We start from the raw sequence: 18,306 nt of genomic DNA on the forward strand, positions 1-18,306 counted from the left end.
ATATGCGGTATAACACGAGGAGGCCCCTCACCTCCGGACTCAAATAGTTGCTGAACGGATAGCTCATAAGTAAAATTAAATATAACAGGTAACCTTTAAATACCAAACGTAGCAAAAGGGAAGACACAACACGAATTACTTTTTCTTTCTACACAGTAATGCACTACTAACTCACATTTTATTTCTGTTTTAGAGGGTTCGGAAAAAAAAAAAAAAAATCAACCAGTATGACTTTCAGAAACCCCTCACCTCTAAATTCTTTTATTGTAGGATTCTCACAGCATGAACCTAACAAACCACAGCTAAGTATATAATTGTATACTTTAAAGTACCAGCAGTAGAAAATGGTTTGTATTCGATTCGATTTAAGTTAGAAATGCGTAATGGAACTTAATAATTAATGTTTTTAACATTCTGATTTAGTGGGATCCGGAAAATAAATCAACCCGTCTTATCTTGGGGTTGTAAATAAGACATTCAGTATATTCTTCCAACTCATTTTTGATATGAAGAGTCTTACTTTACGCTAGTTCCCTATTGATCACCTTTTCCTTCCTCTACCTATTATCCTTTCATAGGACCTGGCGTCCTAATTTATCGCCGGGCCTACATTCCCCTTTCATGTCTACAGGAATAGCACCCGGTAGAGTGAAGTTATCTTCTTACTCTCCAGGCTTGCATTCCTCCTTCGTACCTTCATGAATAATACTCAGTAGGACGAAGCTACCATCCTTAGATAAATTGCGGCTGACATCCCGTAACTCTCATCCAATCTAATCACCTCCTAATCAACTACATTACCTGTGTTGTACGCGTATTGTCAAGACCTTCTGATCAAGCGTACATAACATATCTATTGGAGTCAGATATAATACAACCACCTCGACAATAGTAATTTATTGTCTAAAATTTTTAATTAAAGGAAAACAACAACCTTTTGCATACAACTCTTTATGCTTTGATTAAAATTCTACAAATATTTCAAATAAATAACTTCTACTCCTCAACTATCTACACCTCCTTATTCTTAATACTTTTGCTCCTTATTTTCAACTTTTTGTTCTTTGGCGTTGTGCCTTGAGGGAGACTGATAAGTAATTTGAATTGGTTGTGTCTTATGATTTGAATAAAAATTAATATTAGTTACAGCAATGAAATTAGTGAACTTTATTAGAGGTTCCCAAAACAGAAATTTGGGTCAATTAGCAGATAGCATAATAGCTAAAAAACGGTAATTCAATGTCTTGTGACTACTTATGGTTTTCCCAATTTATAAATTAGTTGAATTGTTTTAGAAAGAAATGGTTACCAGTTGTTGGATTGGAAATTCATGTTCAGTTGAATAGTCATTCTAAGCTATTCTCAGCATCTTCAACCATTTTTGGTACACCCGCCAATACAAATGTATCTTTATTTGATGCTGCAATTCCTGGCACTCTTCCAGTAATACTATATTTTTATTGATGTATATGGATATCAGTTATAGCTTTCAACTTTCCCAGTTTTTGTGATCTATTAGTTTTTAAATTATTTCTAGGTTTTGAATAGAAGATGTGTAGAATTAGGAGTTTCTACAGCATTGGCTCTGTCTTGTCAAGTAAACCCTGTTTCATTTTTTGATAGAAAACATTATTTCTATGCTGATCTTCCTGTAAGTATTGGTTACAAAATCTCCTTGTTTATTTGTTATTCATTTTGTAATAAGTATACAAAAGCTGTGATAATTATGACCTCAATTACCCAATTACCCAATACATACATTGACATGTGATAATATATGTATATTAATCATTAATTTACACTCTATAGTTTACTCTGTTATGATGTGTGTGCGTTTTCGTTAAACTAATTTCCATTTTCTATTGCATTAATTGTGAGTTTATAATATGTAGGTAGTTTTATGTTGAATAACAAAACAGGTGTGGAATACTAGGTCAGAAGTTTTCTTCTTACTTTCATTTTTGTTTCTTTTTGAAATTCGAGCTAGGAACTGGGAGAGTTAACTACTCAATAAATTTGACAAAGGGTGTTTAGTAGGTCTATTGGAATAACTGAAAATATTTAAATAATGGCTTTAAAAAAAAGAAGGAGCTATTCCCATAAAATTCTGAATCAAATACTTATTTTTAAATCAGAAGAGTTTATTTCTATAATTTAGTATTTATTTATCCCCCAACTGTAGTCGGTATTTGATTTTTGAAATTTAAATATAGTTCAAGATTTAATGTCATTTTTTTTTGTATTAAATTTCCTTAAATATAAAAAAATTTTTATGTTTTTCTTGAATGGTGAAACTGAGATTAATGTGTTTATAAAAACAAAAAAAGTGACAGGTTATGAGGAGAAAATGGTTGGGAGCTGCAGTCAGCAAAGATACACTAATAAAAAAATTGTATTTTTTTGTGCTAATGTTTTGACCAAAACTCCAAGCCTTTATCAGGGTACTGACTTGGTTGGAGTTGCCGTCAAAAGTCAAAAAGAGCTGTAGTGAGCAAAGTTACACTAATAAAAAAAACTTTTAGTCACAGCAGAGTACTGACTTGGGTAGAGTTGCTGTCAAAATTTGACAGGCCCCGAATAAGACCTTAAATTCAGGTCGAAACGTTGGCTCAAATAAATAAGTTTTCTTTTTAAAAACAATTTTGATCTCTTTTCTCTCAACTTTATTTCTTTTTAACATCCGACGTTTCGACCTCTCAGGTCATTCTCAAGGATTCCTTATTCTGTCTTCATTCCTTTTTTTCCTTTAAAATTCATTTTTGCCGGCTAATTGCCTTTGTCAATTTCTTCTATTAAACTATTATCCTAAATTTAAAACTTTCATTAACTACTTTTTTGTTCATTAACAAGCCCCAATTGATTGTTAATGAACAAAAAAGTAGTTAATGAAAGTTTTAAATTTAGGATAATAGTTTAATAGAAGAAATTGACAAAGGCAATTAGCCGGCAAAAATGAATTTTAAAGGAAAAAAAGGAATGAAGACAGAATAAGGAATCCTTGAGAATGACCTGAGAGGTCGAAACGTCGGATGTTAAAAAGAAATAAAGTTGAGAGAAAAGAGATCAAAATTGTTTTTAAAAAGAAACTAAACCACTCTCAAACAACTATATTAATAAAAAATAAATCTAAATAAGTTTTGTTTATTTGTGTGCCATTGCTGACAGCACCCCCCTCCTCCCAATCATCTTATATCAATCTACAGTCAATTATTCACACCTTATTAAAAACCAGTTTAGTTGTTACAGAATATATATAATCCATTTTTTAAAATATGATAACAGGAATAGTCTCCTGAGACCACCATTATTCCTACATTTTTTAAGAATTAAATTATTAAACAGTTATTGAAACATTTATATTTATAATTTATTTATGGTGATCTCCTGAGAGTACCATTATTCCTACACACCTTATTTTTTAAGAACAAAATATTACACAATTATTGATAAAAATATGTATTTATAATTTATTTATGGTGATCTCATGACAACAGGGGTTAGATCAGTGGTTAAATAGCATCCAAAGTATTATTGTTTTCTGTGTGGTGGTCAATGGAAGGAATAATTTATTTCTCCTTTTTACCCAGTGGTGAAATCATCACATCCTCATCAAACTCCCGTGATATTGACATAATTCATCAAAAACTTGCCAAAAAACAACCTGCATTGGTTAGTCATAAGGGGCCTATACTCTTACATATGCTTACTCTCATGTTTCATGACAAATGGCAAAGAAACTAAACGAAATGTCTTATGTAGTCCTTCCATACCTACCTTATCTGTCAGACTTATCTCCAACAGATTTCCATTTGTTCAGAAATTTGGACACCTATCTTAAAGGTAAAATTTTTGAAAATGATTCTCAGTTCAGAAATGAATTTTTTGACTTAATTTCTTCACAAAACTCTGAATTTTTCAGCTCGGATTAAAAAGTTGATAACATGTTGGAGAAAATATATAGAAAATCAGGGTAATATTGGGTTGATTAATGAGCCGATGAGACCAAAAGTGGTGTGTCATTCTGTTCTTATAAAAGTTTATTTTCATTAAAAAATATTTATTTATTTATTTGTATTCAGCAACACTAATAATAAATAATGCAATTTTTTTCTTTTGGATGGAGTTCTTTGGAGCTCCGAGTATATAAAAACATTAGTTGTGTCAAAAGTTTGTATTACTCTAAAACAGAAACTAGTTGAGATAGAAATCTGGTATGTATGGAAGGATAGAATTTATCAAATTTCATCAAAACGATGATGGGTCGCATCAGGTATAGAATGACCAGGGGTATTATCTTTATTTTTAAAAAATTGTAAATGTATATAAATTTATCCTACCATTCTTTATGAATTGATTGTTCTTAATTTTTACACATTAAGGGATATATTCTGATTTTTAAAAATAAAACGTACAATAATCTCAGCAAAAAGCATAATTTTAAAATGGACTGCATTTTTTGTTGAACAGTATAAATTACAACTGGAGTCAGTAAAACAACACAAAAATAATAAGTAAACTGAACCTTGTTTTTTATTCAAATCATATGACAGTTTTTTTCTAGACCTAAAACAACTATTTGTGTAGATGTATCACCTGTACTCAAGAAAAGCTTATATGAAATTAACCCTTACTGTCTTTGAATGGGAACTCTTCCCAAGGACATATAAATAAAAACAATCTCATTTTTATTTTACATATTTAGTGCCAAGTTACTTCTTGCATCGTTGCTTTCCCTACCCCTATAAATATCTATGTTCCCCTAGTAATGAAAACACTCATGGATAATAATGATGAAGACTTGAAATTAGTCTCTGGACTATGGAGCAGTCTTGTCATTGCCCAAGTCAGTCTGAGTAAAAGGTATCTTATAAAAATATTGTCTCTTGGGGTATAAGGTACACTTTATTGTATGAAATGTTCTACAATGTGGTGGGAGGGGGCTTCACACTGATCTGTTTAGTAATGCTTCTTAGAGCTCATTATTTTACTCCAAGAAGAGGTAGGAGGCCCTGGTATGCCTAATTTTCCAAGACCCTAGAAAATTTGAATTGAACCAACTGATATAAAATCTTCCATAAATTAGAAAGGACTCCGTTATCAACTGGGTTTGGAGTGGAGCATTGCTTCTAACTTGAACTTAATCCGCTTTTAGTTCCTAGGGAGAAACATGATTCAAACCCAATATGAAAAAAGTATATATTAAAATGTCACTAACCCAGAGGAAGTAATTATTTCCCAGCATGCATTTCCTCATGCATTTACCTTGGCTGAGTTTTGTCTTTTGGGTCTCAGTGTTTTATGCAAATAAAAAAAAAAAAAACTTCTTTACTAAGAAAAAACTACAAATAGAAAAGAGAGGAGTCAGCAAATTCAATGTTCACAATTAAAATTTTTATTTTTTTATTTTCTTCAATGTTTTCAAGGCTGGATATCAGATCACTCAACAAAGAGCACCTCTTGCATGTAATGGCCACCTTGAATTCCCCATTTATCAACCTGGTGTTCACAAAAAACCATATACAAAACATTCCAAAATACTGCAAGTGCAACTGGAACAAGATAGTGGAAAATCACTTTATGATAGTAATGGAAGGTAAATTTTTTTTTCTGTAACATTTTTGGTGCATAATACATGAACAGTTATTATGAATGAGGAGAAGATGGTTGGGGGTGCGGTCAATGAAACACAAATAAGTTAATCATACTTATTTGTGTTTCATTGACCGCACCCCCAACCATCTTCTCCTCATTTATCATCCACGGTCAACTATCTCTCATAATTATGAACAGTTATTATGTATGAATTAGAGTCTCATTTAGGAATTAATGGAATTGTCTTATTTTATCTGTCTTAATTAGATTATCTATATTTATTTGAGGAAATATGTACATAATATGGTTATTTTTGATCTGATAACCGATAATGCCAATAGGAAGATTTTGTTATAGAAAATAAGTTTTATTATTTTGGTTTGTAAATAAAACGGTAGATGGCGACCCTATGATACTGCTGGGAACAAAGCAACAGGCATGCTCATTTTTTCTAGGACAGTCTGTCATGGCGTCTCTATTATGAAAACACACTCTCATTGTCTTTATTTATAACCCTCCCTACTTTCCACAACAATTTGGTAGCAGAAAGTGGTGCGTAAAAGTGATGAGAGGAATTTACATATATTGACGGATACGTAAGCTTTGTGTTTTTGTTTAGGACTAACCACCGAATTCATAGCTCAAAGGACATGGACGGCACATTACTGAACATCAAAAGGCTCACTGCAGAAAATCACAGGATATGGTTGATGAAAATTGAAGCGTATCTGGAAGCAAAGGACCGTACGAAGAAATTATTAAAAAAGATCCGCCGACTGAAGAAGATGCAGCGTGGAAAAGGAAAAACAAACAGGTACTTTCTACTATTATTCTCACTGTTAGTGATGAAATATTACCTTCAATCGTAGATGAAAAAAGTGGGAAAACAGTTTGGGAAAACTTGAGAGAAAGATTTGAGGGCGTTCCAGAGGAGAAGGTAATTGATTTGATGTTTGACCTTGCCAAAATGAGGAAAAACAGTGGTGAAACATTGGATGAATGTCATGAAATTTCAATGTTTAGTTCAGGAGATCGCTCAACTGGGTAAATCCCTAACAGACAGAGAATTAGTAAGATATATCATTGAAGGCTTACCATCCTATTATGACACTGTTGTCATAGCTATTTTGGTTAATAGGAACATTAAATTCAGTGAAGTAAGGCAAATGCTTTTGTCATTTAAAAGGAGGAATAACCTTCATAGGAATGAACAAACATCAAAAACATATCGTAAAACATCAAACTTTTTTCTAAAAGCCTGCTTTATTTGTAAAAAACCAGGTCATCTAAGAAAAGAATGCTGGTATAATAAAGAAAAGAATAGATGAAGCAGAAGAAATGGAGCCTTGTAGCAGGCGGGGCGAGAAGGAGCAAGGGGTGCAGCCGCAACCCGCCAGAGTACAGCACCTCGAGCCTCTCCAAAGCTCTCAAATTAACAAATTGCCTATTTTTTAATGACATATTGTTATTTTTATGTATTATTAATGTCTGTACCTAACACTTAACAATATCAATAGAATGATTAATAAATGATACCAAAACAATGCACCAAAATATCTCAAGTAGACATGCTTCTCGTTCACAGCCACATGGACTAGGCATATAAATAAGGGGCTCGAAATACCCTCTTTGATCCACACCCTTACCTAGGTCTGCTTCATCTCGGCAACTAAGATTGTAACCTGATCCTTAGCGATTACACTGGTCCGTCTGCTTCATCTCGGCAACCAGTGTAGTTGATCCCGTCTTTCCCCAGCTCTAGTCCGTCCGCTTCCTCTCGGCAACTAAAGCTGCACCTAGCCTTATCAGCTTACTGGTCAGTCCGCTTCATCTTGGCAACTAGTAAGCTGGCTCCTATCTTGACAGTTTTAGTCCATTTGCTTCATCTTGGCAACTAGAACTGTTACTCTACCACAGACTCTCTCTTACCTAGACCTCCTCTACCTACGTCAGTGTCTAGGGCTCATCCCCTGGCATGGCCCTTCCTTTCTTACCTATTAATGAGTCAAGGGCCTTCTGTAGAGTGAATATCAGGCTAGAGAACCGCCTAAGACTAGACAACCCCAACAGCCTCAACAAAGAAAACATCATGGAGCATCTTTGGCTAAAGAATTAGCCTTATGCCCAATTACCAGAGATAATAAGTATCGAGTGGAGGAAGGAACAAAGAAAGATGGAAGAAGTACCAATAAAACTCATGAAGGGAAAATTATAATGGAGACACATAGCAAGGGTGATGAAAACAACTCTAACTTTCAGGATGTTTTAGTTGTTCCAGAGTTATGTGGTGATCTTATTTCAGTGAGTAAGAAAATTGAAAAGGAGAATAAAGCCATCCTTTCTCAGGAAGGAAGAATAGAAGAGAGTAATGAACACTTTGAAGATAAAGTTCCTACACCAAAAGAACAAGTGACATCTGATCAACAACAAACCTTAAATGATAAAGAATCTGGTTGTGAATCTGAGGCTCCTAAACTAGTTGCTAATGTTGAATATGAAGATACTAGAAAATCATTTAAATATGAGTTAAATTGTGATTTAGGTCCTGATGGTGATAGCAGTGAAGTGTTGATGAAAATAAAAATAATAAATGAAAAAAAAAACTAAAGAAGAAAGTAAGAAATATACACTCATAGCAAGAAGAAGAAACTCAAAAAAGAAAAGGGGATTTAGTGATGCAACGAGTATTGTTAAACTTTCTATTAATCCAGATGTTCATGATTTCAGAGAGTATCATGGTGAATATTATAATCCTGACTATGAAAAATATGGATGCAGGCGAAAAGGGAGAGGTCCAAATTACCAACAAAATACTGAAGACCAGTTGGGGATGTTTGAACCTAGGACTCGAGGAAGTGTTTTGTGAAACATTAAATAATATATAGTGATGCAATTGAGTTGAAAAATAAAATAAATAAATAAAGCAAAATAATAAATGAAAGGAAATAATTAAACATATATTAGGAACGAAATTGTTATAGAAAATACGAGGAGAAGATGGTTGGGAGTGCGGTCAAAATGAAACACAAATAAGTTGGTGTAACCTATTTCTAGAGAATCCTTTGTCTGTCTGTAGCCCGCTCTTGCGAGCCTTTCTAAACATCAAAAAAATCAATCAGTTTTAGGCCTACCTTCTACGTGTAACATACACGTAACGTGAGTCTCCTTTCTTGTTCTCATATTTCTTACATTATTCTTTTCCAATTCTCCATATTCTACCTTTTTCCTATTGTGTGTATATGTGTATATATATATATATATATTTTTTTTTTTTTTTTTTAAGTGTAGGTATATAAGTTAATACCCACACTGTAATTCAGATATTAGCCACTCACTATTTTTCATTGTCTGTTATATTGTTAAATTTGTAGATTCAATTTATTTATTTTTTTTTTTCCAGTTTTTTAGACATTACTTGTATATCTTATATTATATCTTCTTACCTACATGATATTATATTTCATCTTTTACTGTTTTCAATCTAATTTCACGATTATCAATCAATTTAATTTTTTTACTATTCAATTATCAGTTATCAATTTTTTATCATTTATGATTCAATTCAATATTTTGTATAATTCCAAATTTGTTTGTATACTATTCCTTTTCAATTTTATGTTACTCTAAATGTTGTTGTTTCTCTTTTGTTCTATAGCCCTGATGAAGACCTGAAACTCAGGTCGAAACGTCAGCGTAAAATAAATAAATATGGTTTTACGTTGTTCTTTGCTGTCTGCACCCCCGACAAACTTCTCTAATCATTAATCTACGGTCAACTATCTACACCTCTTTATTTTATTATATTTAGTAGATTACACAAAAATCAGTTAAAGACGCTGTCAGTATCCATTATGAGAAACGTTGCATTGTATATTGAGAACTATTTTAAGATATGTTATTTTACTTATCTTATGTAATGCAGTGAGTGATTAAAAAACAATTGGTTTCATTAACTTATGATGATTTGTGGGTTTTAGTTATGAAGTACTCAGTACGGTGTGTTTCATGAGTTTTATAGTAAATTTTGAACATGGCTCTTATATAAATTGGACATTAAATGTTTGTGGGACAGATTTACCATTACAAAAAGCGTGGGCCTAAGAAATTGTTTAAATATATAGATTGTATATAGAATATATATATACACATACACACACATATATATACACATAAATATATAGATTTAACAACTTACTTGAGATTTCTAGCATGGATATTATTTGTTAAACCTAAGTAACCTGAGTTTACTATAACAATAAAATTACTTATTGGTCTCATTACTTTTGATCTACACATTTTAGTTTGATTACTATCACAATATATTGATTTAAAAGGAGTCTTAATTTATATCAAAACTTTTTTGTTGATTCCCATTCACATTACAACACAACAAGCCACATTTGCATTCAAAAACATTTTGTTGGATTCTTTGTGAAGTCGTCTACAAGTAATGAAACTTGATACAGTAGTCAGGTGCCTTCGACCAAACACTATGGGTCTTTGCAAGTACCTTCTATGCCATGCATTCAGAAACATTTAGGAATTTTTTTCCATTTGTGTGTGTAAAAATGAAGGAAATATCTTAATGAACTTTCAGCAAATTCTTCAGCTTCGTTCAAGATGTGGAAGGCACCTGACTTCTATACTAAGTTTCATTATATAAAGGCATCTTCACTAATAACCCACCATTAAGTTTAAGGAGATATGCAATAACTTTCGGGCCCTTTGAATGGATAGATTTATTTTCGTAATCAGTTTTTTTTAAATTTAAAATATGTGCAATAAAAATAATCTGTCATCTATTTATGGTTAAACCATATCAAGTCCAGTATTTTGCTATGTTATATACCTATTCATATTTTTAATATAGTTGTTGTAAAAGTTGTTAAGAAAGTAATTTTTTGAGTAGTATTAATTTCTGATGTTTTATATTTCAGAAATCTTGTAGATTTAAATAGAGCTGGTGTACCTTTGATTGAAATAGTGTTTGCCCCAGATTTAAGTGATGGTTATGAAGCTGCTGCTCTTGTTAAAGAATTAATTCTTATTTTAAGAAGACTAAAAACATGCTCTTGTAAAATGGAAGGTGATTTTTCTTGAATTAAAATCGGATATGCATGTTCTATTTAACATATTGAGGTATCTATCTAATTAGGTGGTTTAACTCACCAGTAACTGTCAGATATCCCTATCTCATACCGTTACCATTCATTTCTAACTTTAAGTGTGGAAGGCTAATAATTGTTTCATCGTCATTCTGTTTCTGAGGCTTTTGTGTGTGGTTTCTCAATAATTCATTTTGAGGATATTGGGCTGTCAACCCTTACTATGTGCCTTGGTGGTGTAGCTACCCATGCAGCGATATACTTGGTGAGGTTCAAGTGTTTGTTGGGTATATATAATGTACTGTATATGGGTGTCAGGGTTATTGCTCCTGTGACTGATTACTGTCTGATGATAGAGTGATAGTGTCGCCACTTTTCAATGCCAAAATTATGAATAATTATTTTAAATTTCTGGATAGATAAAAGAGTCTCTGCAATTTACTACCTTAAGCTAGTTGATTGCCTCATCCACAATGAGTAACATGAGTAATTTTTGTTTTCTTGTTTAAAATCTTATATTTGAATGTACTTCAAATATAAGATTTTAGCAACTACCTGATACTCAAAAATGCGGTTGACAAAAGATATTTTGTTTTCTTGTTTAAAATAATAAATTTGTTTTTACGACCTGTGTGGTAGTTAAAGATTACAAAATCTTGGAGCAGTGTAACTGTGACATTTTATTTCTATATGTACATAAAATATTGGACACAAATGTATTTTTGAAAATATGGCATGATTGAGTTTGAGCTGCTGACCAATTCGATCTATAATCTAATAATCTTACTTTCATGTGAGAAGAAATTAATCACTTTGGTCCAGCCCCTCATCATCTTAGCCCCAAGGGTTCGTGGAAGCAGTAAAGTTGTTTTTAAGAGACAAAACATTTTTCAGGAGACAAGATATAAATTTAATATGATAGACAACTTTCACATAGTGCAGTTTTATCTGAACTTCATAAGGTATGAGTACACTTTGAAATATCAAATTTCAGAAATAGCAAAGGTCCTAGACCTGTTTATCCTCAAAGACGATTCACCAACTAGAAGAGCCAGTAGAGATGAGTTGTCTTTCTTGTTAATAGCATTGCCATAGCAAAGTAAATAGGACAGTTAACCTTTTTATTAAATCTTATCTTTATTTTATGTTATCATTAACAGGCTCAACTCATTACAATAAACTTCTGCATCTTATTCTCAAGATTTAGGTTTTTTATCTTATATGTTTTTTTAAATTATTGTTTACCCTTATTAAAATAATGTTTTGAATTATCTGATAAAAAGAGGCTTTTATTTAATTTTAGAAGGTGCATTGAGGGTTGATGCTAATATTTCTGTACATAAAGATGGAGAAAAGTATGGAGTTCGAACTGAGATAAAAAACATTGGTAGTATCAGAGGTGTTACTCATGCTGTTAATTATGAAATTAAAAGACAGGTAGATTATATGTATATATAATATTATTATATCTATTATGTTATGTTTAATCTACACATGATTATGATTACAATTCACATATTTTAAAATGTATGTCTTTTCTATTAATTTAACTCTTTCTCTTGTCATGAGTTTTAACACATTTATCACATTGGGTTTTTTATCACAGTCGCTGTGTTACCAACTATCTAACATTTGTAAGAATTTGTCACCATTCTGTCATGATCACACTTTTCCCAATATTGATACTGAACTGTAACTGATCTCATAAGTAGCTGCAATGGGTTTTTGTCACATATCAGGTTCAAATTTAATTAAGAACTCTGGTTCATTAAATTCACTGCTGATTCATAGTTGTCTTTCATTGTAGATTCAGAAAATTTAAATTTAAGTATTTTTTTCACTTCATTCTCATCGATAAAATATGATAAATAAATTAAATTAAGTAAAAATAATTATTTACAGATTTTGCAGGTAGTTTTTAGTGTCAATCAATACTCTATCGAATTTTTAAAGAACAGTGATTAGCAGAATTTTGAACTTATTAGGGTCTTGTTCTGCACATTTCTTATTTTCAGTTTCACCTTATCCTGATTCTCACAAAATATAAGAGGTATGAGAGTTGTACTTTGTTGTGATTGATTTCTAGGTTCATAGTAAACTGCACTACATAAATTAAAGTTAATTTGAAAAAATAATGCATAGAGAGTTATATCTCTCTGTCTGTCTGTACTACCCTTGATAAAGAAAGATTATAATACTACTTAACTTATTATAATACTTAGTAAAATACATAGATGACTTATCTGGTGTGTCTACTCACATGCCTTTGCTTACTGCTTTACTGCAAAGGGAAATACAATAGTAGTTATGTGTATCTTTACTGATATAGGTTGTATTAAGATTTATTTATTGGATTTTTAAAAATTTAATTAATAGCTTTATTATACAATTTAATTATCTTTTTGATGAAGATCTGCAGTGTTTCTGGAGATTTATTTATTGGATTTTTAAAAATTTAATTAATAGCTTTATTATACAATTTAATTATCTTTTTGATGAGGATCTGCAGTGTTTCTGGAGATTTATTTATTGGATTTTTAAAAATTTAATTAATAGCTTTATTATACAATTTAATTATCTTTTTGATGAGGATCTGCAGTGTTTCTGGAGATGTATGGTTTAAAATTTACTTGAAAAAATAATAAACTAAAATGGGTTTCCTAAGGAATCTGTGCAAAATACATTTTAAACATGGGTACACTTGGTTGGTTACATGGGTTCAATATGCTATCTTTGTTATTTAGATCAACTTTTTTTTTTTTTTTTCTGTAGAGAATTTCTTATCTTTTAAATACTTTTGTGGGATTTCGCATAAATCCTCTTCTAATACTTATTCTCTTCATCATAATTTTTCCTCTTCTTTTTCTCAGAAATTTATTCTAATTTTGAAAAGTTTAAGACAGAGTGCCCAACTCAAATGAACTTGTGGGCCACTTTAGAAATTTAACATAACTCCGTTGGCCACATATAAAACTGTGTGTACACATATATCAAAGTTAGACCCTCTATAGACATTTTTTTCTGTATGAATCCCCTGAAGCATTTGTATGCACCCAGTAAATATAATTCAAAGGTTATAGCATTGCGGCTAATAAGGTGGTCATGTAAGGTCATAGGACCTAGTAACGAATGGCTCCCTAAAATATTGATAAGCACTGACCGAGGAGTAAACGTCCGAGGGTTAGACCAAAATATAGATGGGAGAATTGCATTAAGACTGATTTAGTGGATTTGGGTTTGGAGGGGAGTCACTGGACATATGTATGTAGAAAACGATTGGTAGTATCAGCATTGAACCTTCAGGTTCCCTAAGCCTTTATTATTATTATTATTATTATTATTATTATAGACATTTTTTTTGGATGAAAAATTAAATAAAAACATAAACAATAAGTGAAAAAACATAATGAGTTATTATTATTTACATAATGAGTCCTTCCTCTAAATTCATAAATAAAACAGGCAATATTTGTCATATATTTGCAAGAATATTGTTTTAAAATCAGAATTAATTTTTCCTCATAATTTCGACAATAAATTTTTGAAGATATGGATGTACAAATAATGTATTTTTTTTAATGCCTTAAAGATGTGCCGGAAAAATGTACAAGGCGGGCCATGGGTTGGCCATTCCTGGTTTAAGGAAAAGGCTCTTGCAAAATTTCATCGCAATTGTCTAGACTATTTGGAGCTAGCCTATTGAAAAACAGGTTTTTAGGGTATTCCTATGCCACTATTGTGTTCAATTTGTTACTTGAGTATTGGAACTAAAATCCTACAAAACAAAAAAAAAAAGAAAAATTTATGCCATCCATAGGAATGTAGGAAAGTACAAAAAGAGGTTTATTGGCTTTTTTTTTTTTAGTTTTAATTAATATTAAATTACTTTTTTTAGGTTGATGTTCTTGAGTCAGGAGGTGTGATAATAAATGAAACAAGGGCATGGGATGCGTCTCTTGATGAAACAGTGCCAATGAGAGACAAAGAAATGAAACAGGTTTTGAGAACTTTGCTTTTTAAAATTAAGAAAACTTTGGAAACATAGCAAATTTAAAAAATATATATAAAATAGTATTTGTTTTACAGTGTTACATTTTTGTCAATCAATACTCTTTACTTTTTCTGGGACAGGAAATATTTTAGTCTCTTTTGAAGAATAGTTGGATAAATGGTAAACACACATATTCATACTTGTATGTGAAATTTATATCAGAATGTCGGAGTAGAGATTTTGAGATGGATTCAACAAGATATACTGACAAGTCAATTGATATTTAGGTCACTGTGGTTGAACTTGTCTGAACAAGGGAAACCCTCAGTATTTCTTGTTTTCTTTTTTTTTCTTCCTGGTCATTTCTAACATACAGGAAGGAGATTAGGGAGGAGGGAGAGGAGTGGGGGATTATCAACAGGGTACCACCCTGTTCTAACCATGATAGTAGGTCAAGTTTTCATTTCGAGGGACAGCCACAGAAATAAAGGGCTGTCAGTGGTTCACGAGGTTTAGGTCTTTGCAACCTGGGAAATGCAGTGACACTGGTTCGAATTCGGCCTAGGGGATCGACTTCTATTTCTGTGGCGGTCCCACCAAATGAAAATTTGATCTCCCTACCATGGTGTTAGAAAAGGGTTGTATCCTGTAGATAAGCTTGACTTCCTTTAGATAGTATTTTTTTTGTGTGTGTCTATTCAATTTTGAAGATGAACAATTAGTGTATATAATAATTATAATTTAATTTAATGCCTCATTGTGATATATTATCATGAATAGTTTCAAATTCTTGTTTGACAAAATAATTTGTACTAATACTGATTTGATGTTTTTACTCCAAATATTTAAAAAAAAAAAAAAAAAAAAAAGGAATTCCATTAATATATTTTTAATCATGTCAATTTTTTATGTTAAGGATTACAGGTTTATGCCTGAACCAAATCTACCTCCATTAAGACTTGATGCAACTGAAAATGCTAATGAAAATATAAATGTTTCAAAGTTAAGACAGTCATTGCCTGAATTGCCAGCAGAGACCAGAGAAAAAGTTGCAAAAACATACAACTTATTGCCAGAAACAGTTCTTCAGCTAGTTGTAAGGGTTTTTCACAATTCAGTATATTTATACTGATATAACAAAATATTGTTTGATAAGTAGATTCTCTAGTTGATATGGATATTTCAATTTATTATTATTTATATAAAAATTATTTCAATTTCCATTGTTTTTTCTATGAATGTGTTGATTTTTTTTTTTATTTAGCCTAAAAAAATTCTGGAAATCTCAAAATTTAACTATAATTGAAGACCTTACTTTCAAAAGGAAATATATCCATAAAGTAAAATCTGTCTTTTTTTAAGTTTTAAATTTTATTTGGAAGAAATAAATAGTATCCAATTATTTTCTATTAAAACTGATCAAACAAACCTTTCTAATGTAAGGTTGTCTTCAACTAATACTCTTATCAATTTTTTTCCACCTTTCTAAAAAGTTTTGAAAAAACAAATTGGTTATGTGCCCTTTTGAAAGTAATTCAATTATGTGTGATATGTTATCATATACATATGTTACTGATGAAATATTTCAATTTTTCAGTCTCGATTGTTTTTTTTTTATGGAACATATGAGTCTATTATATAGAGTATTTAATGTAGTATGACCTAACCCCTTTTTTCAGTTATTTAGTCATGCTGAACATGATATTCATGCCCTTTCATGTCCTTCTTATATTGGAAATTTCTATAATTTTTAGATTTTTATCGGAACTGGAACAAGTAGTAACCTCTTGATGATTCTCTTTGTGTATTACACAACATTGTTTATTAGAGACTTTGGGTTGATTGAAGGATAAATCAGAATTTTTTTCTGAGGAAATAAGAGTTGCAATCTATTTACATTTCATAAGGAGGCCTTTGAAAACAGAGATGATTATTTATTCACTTATACACATTGTGAATTTTTACCACTTCTATAGACAGTGTTGGGCAAAAAATAATTATAGTTACAATTACTTTCCAGTTAGCAGAGAACTGAAACCTGAAATTATGTTGAGATTGCGAAGAATTACGTAATGCTTACCACCATAAACTTTTATATATCAAGTAATATCAGGAAGACAACCTATTTAATGGTATTAGCCTATTTATAGGCTATTGTATCTTTCACTGATTATGGATTTTGATTGAAAATTACCTTAAAATTCCTTTAAATCTAGTCATTAAAAATTGCAGAAAATCATTGAAAAAATGTTTGTTCAATTTGAAAATCAATTTTTGATATGTATGTAATGAAAAAAAATCATAATGATGCATGAGTACTTTTGAACTCATAGTCCAGCAGTCATGATGTATGAATCAATTAAGATGTCCTAAAAGGCATAGGGACCAAATACTGATACTCTTTTGTTCCTTCAGTGTTGCTTTATAATTCAGTAAAGAGGATAATGCTCGACAAACATTATGCTGTTTGATTCACTAAGGTAGTTTCTAGTAAAATCAGGTGGTACTGCTTATGGAATTAATAAAACTGGTTTGAGCCTACCTGAGAAGTGCCATCTTAATTGATTTGGCAGTTTTTGGAGAATATGAGGTGAATCAACATAGAATAAGTTGGCTGTAGGAATAATCATGATGGCAGACAGCAACCAGTTGATAGGCTAAAACTTATAATCACTATTAGTGAGATAATAAAAGGAAACAAAAGGGGCTGCTTTGTGATAAAAACAAGCAGAATGGTGCAGGACAGATAAGATTTGGAATGTGATTCTGTTGGTTTAAGGGTTCATGTCCTGTGTGTAACTTTTGGTTGTTGCCTAGATTACAATTTATTTTTTATTTTTATATAGTATATTGTTTTTGTGCTTTTATTTAATAATGAAGTACTAAGCAATACATTTTTTTCAGAGAGAAGAAGACCTATTTTTAATTTTCAACCAAATAATGAACAATGATAGAAAAAGAAATGTTAAAACTGTTTCTTCTATTTTATTAGTGGAACTTATGACATTGATAAATAAAGGTTTGGCAGATTTCAATGATGGGTGAGTTTAGAATTAACAACATTTATCTAAATAATAATAATAATAAAAGATTCAGTGAATTTCACGCAATCCTCTCACCTTCGCTTTGGTTTACCCCTTGAATGTTTACCTGTAATATCAGTGTTTATTAACTTTTTAAGAATATATTTGTTGCTAAACCCGACAACCTTACAAGCTTATCTTATTTGCCGCAATGCTGTCACCTAAATTATATTTATTACTGTTCATGCAATTCGGCATTGTTTAGCCTTCGAAATTCTCTGGTTTAACAACATTCATTTAGGTCTATAGAATAAGACTGTCTGCAATATAGGACTCCAATGGGAGTCTTGGCCGAAAAAAAAAGAAAAAAAAAAAGACAGTCTTATAACACATACTATTTAATATTTTATTAGTTCAGATAACACCATTAAAGATTGAAGGTACTTTTGTACCTACTGTACACCTACGGTACTTTTGTACCAAGCGCTACTCCAACATGTGAGATGATTATTTATTCACTTATACACATTGTGAATTTTTACCACTTCTATAGACAGTGTTGGGCAAAAAATAATTATAGTTACAATTACTTTCC

The 18,306-nt window shown here is 31.2% G+C and overlaps 1 protein-coding gene across 4 annotated transcripts in view; it reads left to right on the forward strand.

Annotated features, from left to right (window-relative positions):
* Positions 1–1,075: 1,075 nt before the first annotated feature.
* The window catches only part of GatB (glutamyl-tRNA(Gln) amidotransferase subunit B, mitochondrial), a 31,476-nt gene continuing 14,245 nt past the window's right edge, over positions 1,076–18,306 (forward strand). For 3 of the 4 annotated variants that reach the window (XM_024359868.2, XM_067045883.1, XM_067045892.1), the window contains exons 1-10: positions 1,076–1,231; positions 1,296–1,443; positions 1,538–1,651; positions 5,424–5,593; positions 6,212–6,406; positions 10,530–10,678; positions 12,001–12,134; positions 14,593–14,694; positions 15,605–15,784; positions 17,593–17,729. In XM_024359868.2, the coding sequence (XP_024215636.1) occupies positions 1,152–1,231; positions 1,296–1,443; positions 1,538–1,651; positions 5,424–5,593; positions 6,212–6,406; positions 10,530–10,678; positions 12,001–12,134; positions 14,593–14,694; positions 15,605–15,784; positions 17,593–17,729 (1,409 nt within the window). In that variant the 5' untranslated portion in view covers positions 1,076–1,151. The remainder of the gene's footprint in view (positions 1,232–1,295; positions 1,444–1,537; positions 1,652–5,423; positions 5,594–6,211; positions 6,407–10,529; positions 10,679–12,000; positions 12,135–14,592; positions 14,695–15,604; positions 15,785–17,592; positions 17,730–18,306) is intronic. The other variant, XM_067045887.1, reaches the window with a different exon arrangement.

The sequence above is a fragment of the Halyomorpha halys genome, unplaced genomic scaffold (genome assembly GCF_000696795.3).
Source record: "Halyomorpha halys isolate HHAL.00 unplaced genomic scaffold, Hhal_1.1 Scaffold249.1, whole genome shotgun sequence".
Taxonomy (NCBI): Eukaryota; Metazoa; Arthropoda; class Insecta; order Hemiptera; family Pentatomidae; genus Halyomorpha; species Halyomorpha halys.